This window comes from Ranitomeya imitator, chromosome 2 (assembly GCF_032444005.1).
Source record: "Ranitomeya imitator isolate aRanImi1 chromosome 2, aRanImi1.pri, whole genome shotgun sequence".
NCBI classification, from domain to species: Eukaryota; Metazoa; Chordata; class Amphibia; order Anura; family Dendrobatidae; genus Ranitomeya; species Ranitomeya imitator.
This window is the reverse complement of record NC_091283.1, coordinates 794,699,412-794,715,964: the sequence shown is the minus strand read 5'-3', so window position 1 is coordinate 794,715,964 and position 16,553 is coordinate 794,699,412. Positions and strand designations below refer to the sequence as shown.

Genomic DNA, 16,553 nt, shown 5'->3' with positions numbered 1-16,553 from the left:
GTCACGTGACTATTGTAGCTGGAACTTTGTACTTCCGGGTTAACAGCACGGGAAACCCACGTGTGGTAACTGCATGTTTCTGCCGAGGAGCCCGGCTGTGAGACCCCCGTGTGCGTGATCTGTGTGCAGCCGGTAAGTGACCGCCGTATCGGGGACGGTTATAAAGCTGGGCTGTGAGTCATGTGACCATCCTAAGCGTCACAGACAGGAGTGAGGGGGCCATCTGGGCCTGATGCTCGTACTGCAGTCTTTGCATTCTTAGCCCTTAAAGGGGTTGTCTCTTGCTAAATGGGAAAAAGCTGCAAAGTTCCTGTAAAATCATGAACGGTGCATGTTACCTCTTTGTTAAAGAGCCTCTCAGGTTTTCAAGAGATATTTAATGTTATTGGTTACCTTTGCAGTCTTATTTGCGGTGGTCGGTGTCCTAGGCGACCACCCTAGGCGAGGAGAGCAGCGCTTACAAGCTCGTTCCAATAGTAGAGCACTTCTGTGAAGTCTGCCATGGTCAGCTGTGAGCATCCTGCGTGTCCTGCGCTCCTCCCATGCTGCAGAGGCCTAGTGTCCCATATAGCAGTACAAGGACAATATATGGGCCCCTGGGCACGGCTGCATTATTGATATGTCCACCATTACCCAGGTTTCGGGAGGCTGGGGAGTGGCGTGCTCTTGCCAAAGAATCCCCTATAATCAGTGTAGCTCTGATCAATGGTGCACGATCACGCTAGGCTTCCTTGCTGGTATCGGTAGATGTGGCGTCACCTGTTCTGCTTTCCTCTCAATACCAATGTAATGGGGCATTTACACTGTAAGATAATTACGAATGAATGTTGATAAAAACTCTTGTTTTGTGACTATATTTTGCCTTTTAAACAGGTTGCTGATGAATGAGTGTTGTGCAAACAGAGAACTATCACTTCCTATCCTGTGACATCCCTGCCCTCGTCATGGGAGACTTTAAAGGGACACTGTCACCTGAATTTGGAGGGAACAATCTTCAGCCATGGAGGCGGGGTTTTGGGGTGTTTGATTCACCCTTTCCTTACCCGCTGGCTGCATGCTGGTTGCAATATTGGATTGAAGTTTATTCTCTGTCCTTCATAGTACACGCCTGCGCTGTACAAGATTGTCTTGCGCAGGCGTGTACTATGGAGGACAGAGAATGAACTTCAATCCAATATTGCAGCCAGCATGTAAGGAAAGGGTGAATCAAAAACCCCGCCTCCATGGCTGAAGATTGTTCCCTCCAAATTCAGGTGACAGTGTCCCTTTAACATCCCCATCAATGATCCCCTCTCCCAATCTGCCTCTCATCTTCTTTCTCTAACTTCTTCAGTCGGCCTCTCACAGTTTACTAATTCTCCTACGCATGAGGACGGGAATACTCTGGACCTGGTTTTCTCCCGTCCCGGCTCGCTGCACGACTTTACCAACTAAAATATTTAACCTCTCTCTTACTTCAGGTATTTTTTGCCTCATTTAAACATGCAATCATAACCCCTTTACTTAAAAAGCCATCCCTGGACCAGAACTGCACTGCTAACTACAGACCTGTCTCTAACCCTTCCTTCATCTCTAAACTCCTGGAACGCTTGGTCCACTCCCGTCTAATCCGCTATCTCTCGGATAACTCTCTTCTCGACCCCTTACAATCTGGTTTCCACTCTTTACACTCCACTGAAACTGCCCTCACTAAAATCTCTAATGATCTAATAACAGCTAAATCCAAAGGTCACTGCTCTCTGCTCATTCTCCTGGATCTCTCCACTGCATTCGACACTGTGGATCATCAGCTCCTCCTCTCTATGCTCTGCTCTATAGGCCTCAAGGACACCGTTCTCTCCTGGTTCCCTCCTATCTTTTGCCGGCTCCTCTTCCTCTCCTCGTCCCCTTACTATTGGGGTTCTGCAAGGCTCTGTCCTAGGCCCCCTCCTCTTTTCTCTTTACACGGCCCCTATTGGACAAACAATCAGCAGATTTGGGTTCCAGTATCATCTCTATGGTGACGACACCCAATTATACACTTCTTCCCCTGACATCACCCCTACCCTAATTCAAAATACCAAGGATTGTCTGTTTGCTGTCTCTAACATCATGTCCTCCCTCTATCTGAAACTAAATCTCTCCAAAACTGAACTACTTGTGTTTCTCCCTTCTACTAACATCACTCTACCCAACATCGAAATTACCCTGGAGGGTTCAACCATAACTCCCAAGCAGCATGCCCGCTGTCTTGGGGTCATATTCGACACCGAACTTCGTTTGCTCCCTATATCCGATCACTCACCCGCTCTTGTCACCTGCATCTTAAAAATATCTCCAGAATCCGACCTTTTCTCACCTTTGAAACTGCTAAGACTCTTACTGTCGCTCTTATTCATTCTCGTCTGGACTACTGCAACTCTCTTCTGATCGGTCTCCCTCTTTCCAAACTTTCTCCTCTCCAATCCATCTTAAATGCGGCAGCCAGGGTCATATTTCTGTCTAGCCGTTTCACCGATGCCCCCATTTTGTGCCAGTTATTACACTGGCTACCCTTTCACTACAGGGTCCAGTATAAACTCATCTCTCTCACCCACAAAGATCTCCACAGTTCTGCACCGCCTTATATCTTCTCTCTCATCTCCATCTATCGCTCTACACGTACTACACATTCTACAAATGACCGAAGACTAACATCCCCCGTAAGCCGAACCTCGCACCTCCATCTCCAAGACTTCTTTCGTGCTGCGCCAGCTCTCTGGAATGCACTTCCCCAGACGATCAGGCTGATACTTAGCCCCGACCTATTCAAGCGCGCTTTAAAAACCCATCTCTTCAAACAAGCCTACCACATCAATTACTCAGTAAACTAACTTTGCCCTGTTCCCTCCTTCCAAATATTACTCTGAATCTGCACCCTACTATTCATCTGTCTCCACACCCTCCATGCACATGATAACTGCACTTGATACTTGACTATTGCACTTAAACACACGGGCTGATGACCGGATCATGCAGCTTTATATGAAAATCCCTATTTATTATAATTGCCAGACCTGAAATAACAAGCACTTTTCACCTATTGTGTCCCCCCATTTCCTTGTAGATTGTAAGCTTGTGAGCAGGGACCTCACCCCTAATGTCACTGTCTAAATTGCCTTAACTTGTATTGAATTTATTGTCTGTACAAGTCCCCGCTTAATTGTAAAGTGCTGCGGAATATGTTGGCGCTATATAAATAAAAATTATTATTATGGTTATGCTTTCTTGTCATTCAGAATGAACATCACAAAAAGCATAATTACTCTGTCACCAGTCTTACTCTGCTCTACCCCGGCCCTGTCTACTATTCCGCCTTTACTCTCCTTAGATAATAATCATACATGTACGGAAGCTTTGTATGAATGTTATTAAAAACGCTGGTAGCCTTTTAAACAGGTTGCCAATGAAAGAGCAGTGCTTTCGGTTATTGGGTGATTGGGTGAAATGATCTTTTACTCAGCACAAAAGATCATCTGTCTTGGCAATGCATTGTCTTATGTAATCGGGACTTGCACTGCAGAGAATCATGGCAGCCTTTGTGCATTGAGTGATCTTTTGAAGATCGTTCATCGCACATCATTTACTTTTAAATGACCGCCGATCGGTAGTAGTTTACCGGTTAGTCCGTGTAAATGGACGTTAAGCAGAGCAGGACTAACCCCTTTAATAAAGCTCGGCACAATGTTGGATCACCATCAGGGTATGTTCACACTTGGTAAATCCTATTTGGATTTTCTATCTGGATTTGCAGCAGAGAATCCTCAACATATTACAGGGGCGGAAAAGTGAAAAAATCATATTCAGTGAATTAAACTGTGGTTCATGGTGTGAATCTGCATTTTGTCACTTTATACTGTGTTTTATTCTCTCAGATTTCACCGATTCCAGTATATAAGGTGAAATCTGCGCCAGAATTCTCAACAAATCCTGATTTTGGTGTGGATTTAATATGAATAAACTGTAAAATATGCAGTGTAAAATTTGCATGGGGAAGCAAAGTGACCACCAGGCGTATTTGATGTCGATTTTACATTCGTGCAGAATCTGTTCTGCATCTTTTCCATTTTCAGATGTCTGACACCTCACTCATCATGAAGTAATGGCACACTTAAAGAGAAGCTGCCAGCACGTTTTTACATATAGAAGTAGTAGTATGGCTATATAGGTGCTTTTCCCCCAATAAAAATCATATATATATTTTTTTCTTTTTTGTAGAGATTCGATGTTCCAGCCCTGAGAAATCTAGTGTAGAAGTCATATGCAAATCAGACTGGAAGTGCACTGAAGGCGTGTCAGTGCAGCTGGACTTCCTTTTCCAAGTACATTGACACGCCCCCTGTGCACTTCCAGCCTGATTTGCATATGACTTCTACACTAGATTTCTCAGGGCTGCAACATCGAATCTCTACAAAAAGAAAATATATTCTTTCTATTGAGGGAAGAGCATCTACACAACCATACCACGAATTCCATATATAAAAATGTGCTCAAGAACGACTGATGGAATAGTTTAATGGTGTGCAGGCAATAGCAGCCGACTTGCTTGCGATTTTCATCGTATAAGTGAAAAAGTCCAATTCTCTTATTAGTTTTGTAATGTTTTATTTGTTTTTTCCTTACCAGACCTACACCAAAATGGAAGAGAGTTTCCCCCGAGGGGGCGTACAGAAGAAATCCGAAGAAACTGGCATTAAGAAGAGGCCGCGAGAAGATGACAACCTCTTTTCTGTATGTCAATGAGCCATTTTGCCTTATGTTCAAAAGAAAATATTTTTAATATAACTTTAAAAATATATTTATTTACTCACAATGCGGTGACTGAAAGCCGACGGCTGCTGGGAGAAATAAGTTCACTTCCTTCAGCTCGGTGGCTCGACACCATTGTAATGTAATAGTAATGCTATGAACCAGCAGGTCATTTGGGGACATGATGGGTCCCTTTAAAGTCCGTACACCACTACGGAGTACAGCTGATCGGTGAGGGTCTTGTGGACAATCTGTTTAAAATATGCCACACTTTTAGAAATCTGCACTCTTCCATTGTTATTCTAAGATTATTCTATGTATTACAGCCCTTAATAATCGTTGCTACTTTAGTCGATTGCAGTACAAATAGTACATTAATATTTCTATTTAGACACACCATGAAGAATTAGAAGAGATAAAGAAGAAAAAGAAGAAGGTTTTAAGGGAGAAATCAGAGATTTTCAAGCCAGAAAAGAGCACAGAAAAAAAAGACAAAGGCGTTGAATTACTGAATTTTAAGGTTGGTAGAGTTTTCTAAAAATTACATGTCAATTCTTCATCATGTAAACTGTGGTGTCTGTTCACATGGGGTGCATTTGGATAGCGCTGGGCAGGCCCGCCTGATCTAATAGAAGGGTGTCACTACTAGGCTTGCCTGGATGCTGTGCATCTCCATTGTGTGAACAGCGCCACATACAAGTCTTTTATGTGCAGCAATGTGCCAAGCAGCCACCCCCTCCATTAGTTTGGTAGGTTGTGAGTGGCTGCCTCATCGGTTATGCTGCACCTGTGTTGTCTCCATCTGAATCACATGGGTCCACTGCATCCTGATAGTGCATTTGTTTAGAGGCCTAGGCAGGTAAGAAGCTCTGCCTTGTTTTGCTGTTTTTTTTTTTTTTTTTTTTTCAATTCTTCATCACCCATTCTTTTATCCTTCCCGGAAATGTATGAGTAATTTGACAAATGAGCTTTACCATCATGCATGTCACATTAGAAGGTATCCATACATTTAATTTTACTGTATGCAGGTGCATAGAGCTAAATCCTTCTATAGAAAGTAAAGTTCAGTTGTCTATATCTAAATTACCAGGAGAAATAACCGAAGAACTACACTCTATTTTTTTTTTAAGTATATTGTATTATTAATCACTTTTGGATCATGATCATTTCTTATTTGATTGCAGAACCTCCATGACAGCATGCTGCTCCTGGGATGTGTGAAAGAAGCAAAAGATTTTGAGTTGTCCATTAATTTACCTTATGGGCTCATTGGCTACGTCCAAGCAATAAATATTTGTGAGGCCTACACCAAATTGCTTAGTGAGCAAGTGGAAACGGATGAACCACTGGAGGTAAGGATTCAAGCTTCCTTTATGGAAATGTTAAAGGAAAATGATCTAGAATGTCCTCATTAATTTCTGACGTCTGCAGCATGGAAGCTGCTTCTTCCACTTTGGGGGAAAGCAACACCCCAGAGATTTAGAGTCTCGGGACTTCTCTCATGGAATGTAAATTGCAAACTCTAAAGACAGCTGTAAATGTCCAACACCTTAGAAGACTGATTTAAATGCATTCCAAAAAAGCAATGAAGGACAGCATCCAATACGGGTGAAATATCAAAGATTCTTATTTTGCCAAGAAAAAGACCTTATATGCATCTGGCAAAATAAGAATCTTTGATATTTCACCTGGATTGGATGCTGTCCTTTATTGCTTTTTTAGAATGTACTCTTTCCATGGGGTCCAGTGGAACTAGGACTTGGATTCATATATCTGATGTGCTGTCGGCTATTTTCTAATTTGTGATTTAAATGCATTGTCTTGCTGTAAAGAATTCAAGAAAAATAACGTCCAATGCAATTGTTTGAAAAGAAATGCTTGCAGTGTAATTTGTACTATAGGTTCGGCTCTCCAAGGATGAGTGTGCCGAGCAAATCCGGACACAAAGGAAAACAACGTTCATATGAGCACTTCTGTACACACACACACACACACACACACACACACACACACACACACACACTCTCTCTCTCTCTAGACTCGCATCCCTGTCTCTCGCCCTCAACCAGGCAATCATTGCACCTACACTTCCCATCAAAGATGCTTCATTGACTTGATACATGTAATAACCTGTGTTGCTTGTATTGGGCTCCCCCTGAGTTGTCTCTTTATGTTGTAGGCTCTGTTGCCGCTGTCTGCCCTGTACTCACCAGGGATGCTGGTTAGATGTGCAGTGAGCCGCCTGGAGACCACGTCTGGTGGGTACCCAAGTATCAAACTGTCTCTGAACCCCAAGCTGGTCAATGCGGATCTGACGCCTTCTTCGTTGCACATGGGCATGGTAGGTCTTGTCAGCTTTTCAATCTTTCTAGATCGCATGTATATTCTGTGACCTATTCTACAAATAAACTGGTAAAGCAACAGTTCAAATAATTTTTGGGGGTACAAAATAGTAGTTCCATATTTAAAGGCAAACTTGCCAGTAATTCGGTCACCCTGATTTACATCTCTGCAAGGCTTCACTCACATCTGCTTTCCTCACAGATGACAGTGCTGGAAACTAATTCTATGGGCATTTAATAGATTTCATCATACATGTAAGGGGTTGTTCAGTTTTAACAAGTTATCTATTGCCTTTCCAGGGGATAGGTGATAACTTGCTGATCAATGGGGGTCTGAGCACGGAGACCCGCATTAATCAGCAGAATGGGGAATTTTTATCCCTGATTAAGCACTTTTCTTCCAGTTACAAAATGAGACTTCCGACTCATTTTCTGAGGCTGCCGGAAAAAACAAGAGCAGTCCTATAGGGAATGAATGGAGCTGCAGTGAAGCATGTGCAATGTCGCTGCATTCTAGCCTTGATTAAAGTTCCCTGTTATGTTGATCAGTGAGGGTCCCGCATAGGTTATAACTTGATTAACCTTTAATAATATTAGATATTGTCAGAGTTGTAAAATAAACACTCATGCCTGTTCCAAGCATTTGTGTATATAAGGGTTTGTAGAGAGATAACTGTTGGATGAATGCTGATTTTGCTGACAGCTGTCCTATGTGTGCGAGCAACTTTAAGACGTCGCTGTAAAAAGGATTGTCCCATAATTAGCTATCACATTGCTATCTTCGATCACTTGCAAAGAAATTGCTTGTGTTAAGATATCACTGTTACATATTTATTACGGCGCCCCTGCGGCTCAATTAATTACCTCCTATCGTATCTAATGCTGATGGTCACACTTTTCTAGTATCTCCATCCGGTTGCCTTGTTGCTCTTCCGCCACCTCCTCTGCCCGTTTCTTCTCTAATGGCAGAACGATGAATCCCTGGTACTTTTGTCCCTGCTGATGTGGTGACATTTTATCTGTCCTCCCCAGTTTCTCTGCGGTTGTGTTTCCAGTGTTGAAGACCATGGATATCTCGTTGACCTGGGAATTGGGGGAAATAAAGCTTTCTTGCCTCGTCAAAAAGCTCAAGTGTATCTAAACCAGACAAGTATATGTAAGCATGCATTAAATTTGATGTATGTAATATTCTCTAAGGTGATGACGTTCTCATAGACTTGTACGCAACGATTATATGTGATGCTGTCATGGTACAGAATAAGCATACATCTAATAAGAAATACATAGAGGCTATGCAGTTAGGTCCTGAAATATTTGGACACAGTGACACAAGTTTTTCATTTTAGGCTGCTTACCAAACCATATTCAGATGCAGTTATATAATCAAGATGGGCTTAAAGTGCAGATTCTCAGCTTTAATTTGAGGATATTCACATCCTAATTTGAGTAAAGGTTTAGGAATTACAGCTTTTTAATATGTATCTGCCCCTTTTTCAAGGGATCAAAGGTAATTGGATCATTATCTGAAAAGCTTTTTAATGGGCTGGATGGAATTTTCCTTCGTTAATCCATCGTCAATTAAGTAGGAAAAAGGTCTGATTCCAGGAGTGGCATTTGTCAGCTATTGCTGTGAACCCACAGCATGTGGTCATACAAGCTGTCAAGGGAAGAGAAACGAAACATCCGTAGGCTGAAAAAAAGGAAGAAATCCATCAGAGAGATAGCAGAATGTTAGGAGTAGCCAAATCAACAGTTTAATATATTCATCAAAAAAGAATGCACTGGTGAGCTTGGGAACTCAAAAAGGCCTGGATGTCCATGGAAGACAACAATGGTGGATGATCGCAGAATCCTTTCCATGGTGAAGGAAAAAAAACCTTCACAACATCCACCCAAGTGAAGAACACTCTTCAGAAAGTAAGCCTATCGTAAAAATACGTAATGAGAGCAAATACGGAGGGTTCACTATAAGGTGAAAACAATCCGCTTTAAAAATAGAAAGGCCAGAATAGACCTTTCCAAAAAAACATCTAAAGAAGCCAGCGCTGTTCTGAGAAAGCATTCTTTGGACAGATGAAACTGAGATCAACCAGTACCAGAATGATGGGAAGAAGAAAGTTTTGAGAAGGCTTGGAACGGCTTATGATTCAATGTACACCACAGCCTCTGTAAAACATGGCGGAGGCAACGTGATAGCATGAGATTGGGAATGCATGGCTCCCAATGTCCCTGGGTCACTAATGTTTATTGATGATGTGACTGAAGACAGAAGCAGCCGTATGAATCCTGTGTATACAGGGCGATACTTTCTGCTCAGACTCAGCCAAATGCAGCACGGTTTACGGTTCTTCACAGTACAGATGGACAGTGACCCAAAACATACTGTGAAAACAACACAGGAGAGTTTAAGGCAAAGAAGTGAAATATTCTGCATTGGCCGAGTCAGTCACCAGATCTCAGACCCATCAAGCAGCATTTCACATGCATAAGACAAAACTTAAAGCAGAAAGACCCATGAACAGGCAACAACTGAAGTCAGCTGCAGTAAAGGCCGGCAAAGCATCGCAAAGGAGGAAACCCAGCGTTTAGTGATGTCCATGGCTTCCAGACTACAGGCAGTCATTGCCTTCAAAGGATTCTCTACGAAGTATTCAAAATGAACATTTTATTTATGATAAAGATAATTTGTCCTATTACTTTTGAGACCCTGAAATAAAGAGGCTTTGTAGAAAATTAGTTGCAATGCCTAAATGTTTCACAGGATAATTTTTGATCATGCCTTTTTAATTAAAAATCGGGAATATTCGGTCACTATGTATATATATATTGTTATATATCTGTTTTAGTTAATGTGCCATTTCTGGGCTATGTTTGTTCCTTCGTCGCCTCCAATCTGCTTCTGGCTTTGCATGTGAGCAGGAGCTCTGTGTTGTCTTCTATCTGACTGTAGAAGTAATTAATGACAGAATTGCTGATTCCTGACTCGTAGGAAGAGGTTTATTGAGGCTGATGCTGCATCACATGAGACAATCTTACCTGCCTTCTGCTTGTTTTAGGTTTCCCCTTATCACAGGTAGTAGGTGATTACATAAATACTTATGCTGCATCTAAGCAGGAGGCAAAAATAGCAGAGTAAAGCTGCATCATGTAAGATACACTGCAGAGTCTGCACATAGAACTGAGACAAAATGTACACAATCAGTAAAAGCTGGGAGAAACCTATCACAAGCAGAAGACCGAGAGATAAGCTGAAGCTGTGGTTAGCTGCACTTACTCACTGTATAGACTCCTACTATATTACTGCTCTAATATAAAGCAGAAAATGTATCTTAAGCTGTATAGATGACTTACAGAGGTATAAGAGGGAAAAATCTGATAGCTGTCAAGATAACTTTGATATGTAATTCTAGAGAAAAAAATGTAGTACAAGTTTATCCTCGTGTCTATGCAGAAGAGCACATAATGCACTAGTAGACTGGTTCAAAAGGTATGGAATCGATTGCAACAAAATCTATAGATAGAATAGAGCCAGTTGGCATTATATGTTCTGGAGTGCTACTTTAAAGGAAAACTAGAAATCGGCGTCATGCTGTACATAATGTCTGGAGGTTCATTATAATGGACTTTTGTGATAACGGGACAATAGATGCCATTAAACTGACCGGCAAATGAAAATGAGATGACTTTTTTTTCTGCTTTATGTGTACAGTGACTTCTCTGCAGGTCGGACAGTACCTCAACTGTGTGATTGATGAAGTAAAGAATAGTGGCCGAATTGTTCGCCTGTCCATCACACAGTCTGATGTGGCTACAGCCATCGCTACAGAGGAGCAGAAATGGACCCTGAATAATCTTGTGCCGGGTCTGGTGGTAAAAGCTCAGGTTCAGAAGGTACTGACCTCACAGACTCCACACGCTGCAGTGGGGAATAGTTGGGTTTTGGTTCCAATGGGATGCAATGGTAACTGAGTTGTTTTTGTCTTCCCCCTAGGTCTCCTCTGATCGTGTCCTGTTATCCTTCCTGTCATCCTACACTGGGGTTGTGGATTTCCTGCACTTGGAGTCCAAGAAAATCAACTCTTACAAGAAAGATCAGACGGTATGTATCCAGACCTGTTAATATAATTGTTGGCTTTTCCACTCCTGAAGAAATCCATGATCTAATAAATATTGGGCAGTTTTCGGTTCACCATTTTGCATAGGAGTTCATCTTACTTTACCTTTTGGATTGTTGCTCTCTGGACTCTCTTCACCCAGTATGATACCATTACCGTATGTGTCGGGAGAACGTTCAGCAGCTGCGTTGAATTAATCCATAGGTCTCCATTCACTAGGTGGAGGTCAGAAGAGTCTCCTGCTGACCTCTGTCTGGACTGTGTATGGCTCATTGCTTATTTCGTAGACTATATATGCAATCTGCAAATAGTCCTTTCCGTCTCTAGGAGCAGGGACACCAAGGCGAAATACAGGATGTAGGTGTCGCCGCTCTCCTGTCTTTCAAGCTGTATACAGTTGTAGCAGCGGGTGAACTTTCTTTTAAGGACAGGCAACCATTGGACAATGGCAGATGCTATGCAAGTGTGTAAGTGAGGAAAAGGAAGTTCATGCACCTATAGTGCTGGTGGACTGTCGATGTAGAGAAACCAACCACTTCAAGGAAAGGAAACCTGTCACGTCCAGAAATGTTATTCACTTGCAGATACAGTGTTAATCTTCACGTTAAATGGCACTGCAATCCTCCTAATTTCACTAAATTTCGCCGTCTAGATGTGCGCAGAACATGTTTGGTTTTGGATATTCCTACATATCCTCAGTACAGCTATTTTTTAGAATTTCATACTTGCTTATTCTTCCTGGAAATATTATTGTGTTGGGACAAACCTTATTGATGAGGGATTGTTTTCAATCTATTTATGCATTTATTGGAAAGAATAGCAGAGGAGCTACACGACGTTCCAGGTGCTCAAGGATTGTGTTTTGCTAATGAACACCAGTCATGTCAGAGATCCGACGGGTCGTGTTTAGTTAGATTTCACTGCGATTTAATGAGAACTAAAGTCTCTTTTTTGTTCCTCCAGGTGAAAGCTTGCATCTTGTGGATTGACCGATCTTCTAAGGCCATTCGTCTGACCCTTCAGAAGTGCTTCTTGCAGCCCGGGAGCTCCGTCATGCAGCTGAGCAGTGACCGGATCGGCACGTTGCACGAGTGCTGCACAGTGACTGCGTTGCACAAGCGTGCGGGGGCTGTGTTTCACTTGGATGGAGAAACCTCTGGATTTTCACTTGTAAGTTCTGAGCAATAACTAAAAATTAATGGCATATCACGATCTCGAGCATTTAAGATATTTATTGCATACGACATGTATCGCCTATGTGCCTGATGGGTGCGGGTCCTGACCTATCTATGCTAATGAAAAAAAAAAAAAGCATCCAGTGAACTCCTTTTGTTGTTTTTTGTTAAAGTGGAGCATTATGGAAAGGGCATAGCAAACACCGCGTGGTCCTATTCATAGCGCCCACTGACAGGAACTACACACAAGCTTTAGATAAGTTCTAAGTCATATGAGCATATAGGGACTGAAAGCCCTGGCTGGCGGTAGTCTCCTGCCCCTGAACTGACAGCCTCACATGTGCCTACAAGTTTGAGTCAGGAAACCCCGTCTGGGCATTGCGGTCTGTATACACTTGTGTGAACACGGCCTTATGGTAAGTAGCTGCAAAGTGTCTCTCATTGTATATAGGTTACTAATTTCAGGAAAAACTAGTGATGAGCAAACGTGGTCTTATAAGGTGTTATCTGAGCATGCTCGTGTGCTAGCCGAGTGTCTTTGGCGTGCTCGAAAAATATGTCAAAGTCACTCAGTTAACCCACGATCATGCTTGGATAACACCTTGTCTTAGGATGTTCACTCATCACTATTAAAAACTCTACAATTCTTAATTTTGCTAGCAGATTTTTTTTTCTCCTACGTCTCATTGGGGGACACAGACTGCGGGTGTACGCTGCTGTCACTAGGAGGCTGACAGTAAGTGATACAAAGACAGTTCGCTCCTCCCCTGCAGTATACACCCTCCTGCTGGCTCTCAGCTAACCAGTTCTTGCTTAGTGTCTGTAGGAAGCATATGGGTCTGGTTCAGACCCCAACGTTTTTATTTTATTTTTTACTTTTCTGTTAATTTTTATTTTTTAATTAACGGAGTGAAGGGGGCGACGGTTCCTTTCAAGGTTCCGATCTCCCCCCGAATCATCAACAGGCGAGCACGGTGAGTATACCTCCCCGTACCCTCTCCTGCAACGTGGGAAGCCATGCCTGCGCTCACTTCAGGGGCGACGGTTCCTTCGAGTCCCGATCTCCCCACACCAGCAACAGGCGACCACATGGAGTGTCGCCTCCATGTATCCTCTCCTGGAGCCAGGCCTAATGCCAGACAACTGGCCCTGTCCACCCGGGGACTGAACTCCGTGGATGTACAGAGGCCCCTCGCTATGGCGTCCGAGCAGCCCCCACTGTCCCACCATTGTGAAAGCGGATGGCACAAGGAGGCGGACGGGTCCTCTCCACCTCCCTAACAAAGGGATGATGGATTGAGGTTTATCCGCTGCAATACCTGACCTGCAGCAGAACAGTAGATGCGCGCGCTTTCCTCGGCGCTGAAACCCAGTCATCCGCAGCGGGTCCATGCCGGGACGCGCACCGATGGTGAGTGGATCCAGTCAGCCATGGGCCTCTGCAGTGGGATATTCACATGCTGACAGTCAGCCTCAGCTTCCCTGTTGCCCACCTTCCTGAGGTAACGCTCCAGCCGGCTGCAAATATTTAGCCCCAGGCTTCGGCCGATGTGTAGGCCGCATCTCGGAAGCGGCTCCCGCACTATGGCGCACTAAGGCGGCTCCGCCCACCTTTTCTGGTGCTTCTTCCCTGGCACAGGAGCGATCGCTTCCCTCAGCAACGCTGGTATTGCTCACGCCGGCTGCAGAAATTTAGGCCCCGGCTAGGGCCTATTCATGGAAGTCACGAGGCTCCGCCCACATAACATATGTGGCCCCGCCCCCTGAATTGGCGCCTCTCGCTCTCTGCGAGACTTTACCACCTCTGCAACTCCCGATGGCCATCTTGGTCCACCCTGCCGGCACACACACACAGGGGCGACGGTTTTGTATTAAAGGGCCACAACGACTCTGCATCCGGGTAAGGAAGTACTGCATAAAGGCACATGACCAGTATTCCCTGGTCTTAAAGGCACATGACCAGTATTCCTGGTCTTAAAGGCACATGACCAGTATTACCCGGTCTTAAAAGCGCATTACAAGTATTCCTGGTCTTAAAGGCACATGACCAGCATTCCGTGGTCTTAAGGGCACATGATCAGCATTCCGTGGTCTTAAGGGCACATGACCAGCATTCCGTAGTCTTAAGGGCACATGACCAGCATTCCGTAGTCTTAAGGGCACATGACCAGCATTCCCTGGTCTTAAGGGCATATGACCAGTCCGAAGCCGGTTACCCTAAATGAGCTCAGGAGCCCTCTGCCGCCGATCCCAGCTTATCCCAGAGTACCTAGTTCCCTGAGTGGGTTTCGTTACTGCCGCAACCCATGGATTCTCTAATGAGATTGAATCCCTCCGTGAACCCTCTGTGGCTCGGAGTGCTCGCAGGACCAATATAGATGTTCTCTTTCCTTCAGGTTAGCAGGGGCCGCAAGTATTCTAGAAACATACACGCGCCTAGAAAATGGAAGTTTCATTTCCTGATCCCTCACCAATGATTTGCTGAGAACAAGTCTCTGAATATGGATCAGATATTGCCTTGGTTCTGGACTCACCAGAACTTCAGAAAAGGATGGATTCGCCTATTTATATCATTAACCAATCTCTGTAGGTTGACGAGGACTTCGGTTCTACTCTAGATCACGCAGTGTACCTCATGAGGAAACTAAATTCCCTCGTAGAGCATTTGCCACTCACCCTCACAGGGAGCGTCCGGATAAGCGATCCACTGGACAGAAACCTCTGCAAGCGCGGTATCCTTTTTCAGCCAATATGCAAACACGCGAGGCATTCCTTCCACGTATTCCCACCTAAGACGGGAGGTGCCATGCTTGGTCTGATTCTTAAGGGTGACGGATCCTTTTAAAGGACACCGATCTCCCCACACCAGCAATAGACGAGCACATGGAGTGTCGCCTCCATGTATCCTCTTCTACAGCCTGGCCTAACGCCGGACAACCAGCCCTGTCCACCCAGGGACCATAACTCTGTGGATGTACAGAGGCTCCCTTTTTTGGCGTCCGAACATCCCCCCTCTGCATCTCCACTATTTAGCAGATGATGCAAGAAGGCAGACGATCACTCTCCACTTCCCTGTTAAGAGGATGGTGGATCGAGGGTTCATCATTTTAACTCCGCACAGTCAAAGGAGAGCTGCGATAGTAAGAGATGGTTTTTCCTCCTTCTGCATTCAGCTGCGCATTCTGCCACTTGGCATATTAACCAGGTAGAATCTCCTGTGGTATACCTACCACTATCCATACCTATTAAAAATACAATACAGTCAGATAGCAAATCTAGTTTGTTCCGTCTTGCGGCCTCCAGTTCAGCGCTCTACCCTCCCTTAGCCGCCACATGTGTTGCTAGAGCAATGGTCTCTTGGTCAGAGACCTTAACTATTTTGATTTCCTATAGACCCAACCAGCAGTGGATTAGTTGTCCAGGACGGTCTAGATCTAAGGGATCTTGGTTCCAAAATGGGGACCGAAAAGTAAGACCGACCCTGAACCTCCAAACTTCTACCAAACTTGACAAGGTCCCCCTTCTTCGGATGGAGTTCCCCCGCTCCGCCATTACTTCAATGGAAAAAGGGGGAGTTTCTGGCATCCACTGACATTCGGGATGCTTACCTTCACATTCCTATGTTTTTTCCCTCTTCAAAATTCCTTCGCTTTCCCTTTCGCGAACAGCATTTTCAAATCACGACCTTGTCCTTCGGCCTTGCTACCGCACCCAGAGTGTTCACAAGGGTTATGGGGCTGTCATGTTCCTCTTGCACCCTAGAGGCGTGGTCGTCCTGCCCTATCTGGTCGACTTTCTAGCTTCTCTTCCAGCCCTGCGCTGAGTCGTCTATATCTCTTGCTATACCCTCTGTCTCCTGGGCTGGCAGCTAAACTTACACAAGTTTTTTCCTCATTTCCAGACCAGCAGATATCCTTTTTGAGCATGATCTTGGAATCTTCCAGAAGTTTAGTGATTCTCCCTTGAGACAAAGCCGTGGCCCTTCAACAGGGAGCTCGCGCACTTGTTCACTCATCCCCTCATTCCATTCGATTTGCTAGGAGGGTTCTGAGGAAAATTGGTGACGACAATGGAAGTGGTTTCCTTCGCTCCTTTCGTTTTCTGCAGGTCAATCGGGCTTTCAGAGGTTAGTCGCTGAGCTCCTTCCTCATCCA

General features: G+C 44.3%; 1 protein-coding gene across 1 annotated transcript in view; it reads left to right on the top strand.

The window, feature by feature from the left end:
* Positions 1-13: 13 nt before the first annotated feature.
* PDCD11 (programmed cell death 11) overlaps positions 14-16,553 on the top strand; it is a 64,990-nt gene continuing 48,450 nt past the window's right edge. The window contains exons 1-9 of the mRNA XM_069753697.1: positions 14-132; positions 4,645-4,749; positions 5,159-5,287; positions 5,952-6,119; positions 6,947-7,108; positions 8,142-8,265; positions 10,819-11,000; positions 11,101-11,208; positions 12,188-12,394. Coding sequence (XP_069609798.1) covers positions 4,657-4,749; positions 5,159-5,287; positions 5,952-6,119; positions 6,947-7,108; positions 8,142-8,265; positions 10,819-11,000; positions 11,101-11,208; positions 12,188-12,394 — 1,173 coding nt within the window. The 5' untranslated portion in view covers positions 14-132; positions 4,645-4,656. The remainder of the gene's footprint in view (positions 133-4,644; positions 4,750-5,158; positions 5,288-5,951; positions 6,120-6,946; positions 7,109-8,141; positions 8,266-10,818; positions 11,001-11,100; positions 11,209-12,187; positions 12,395-16,553) is intronic.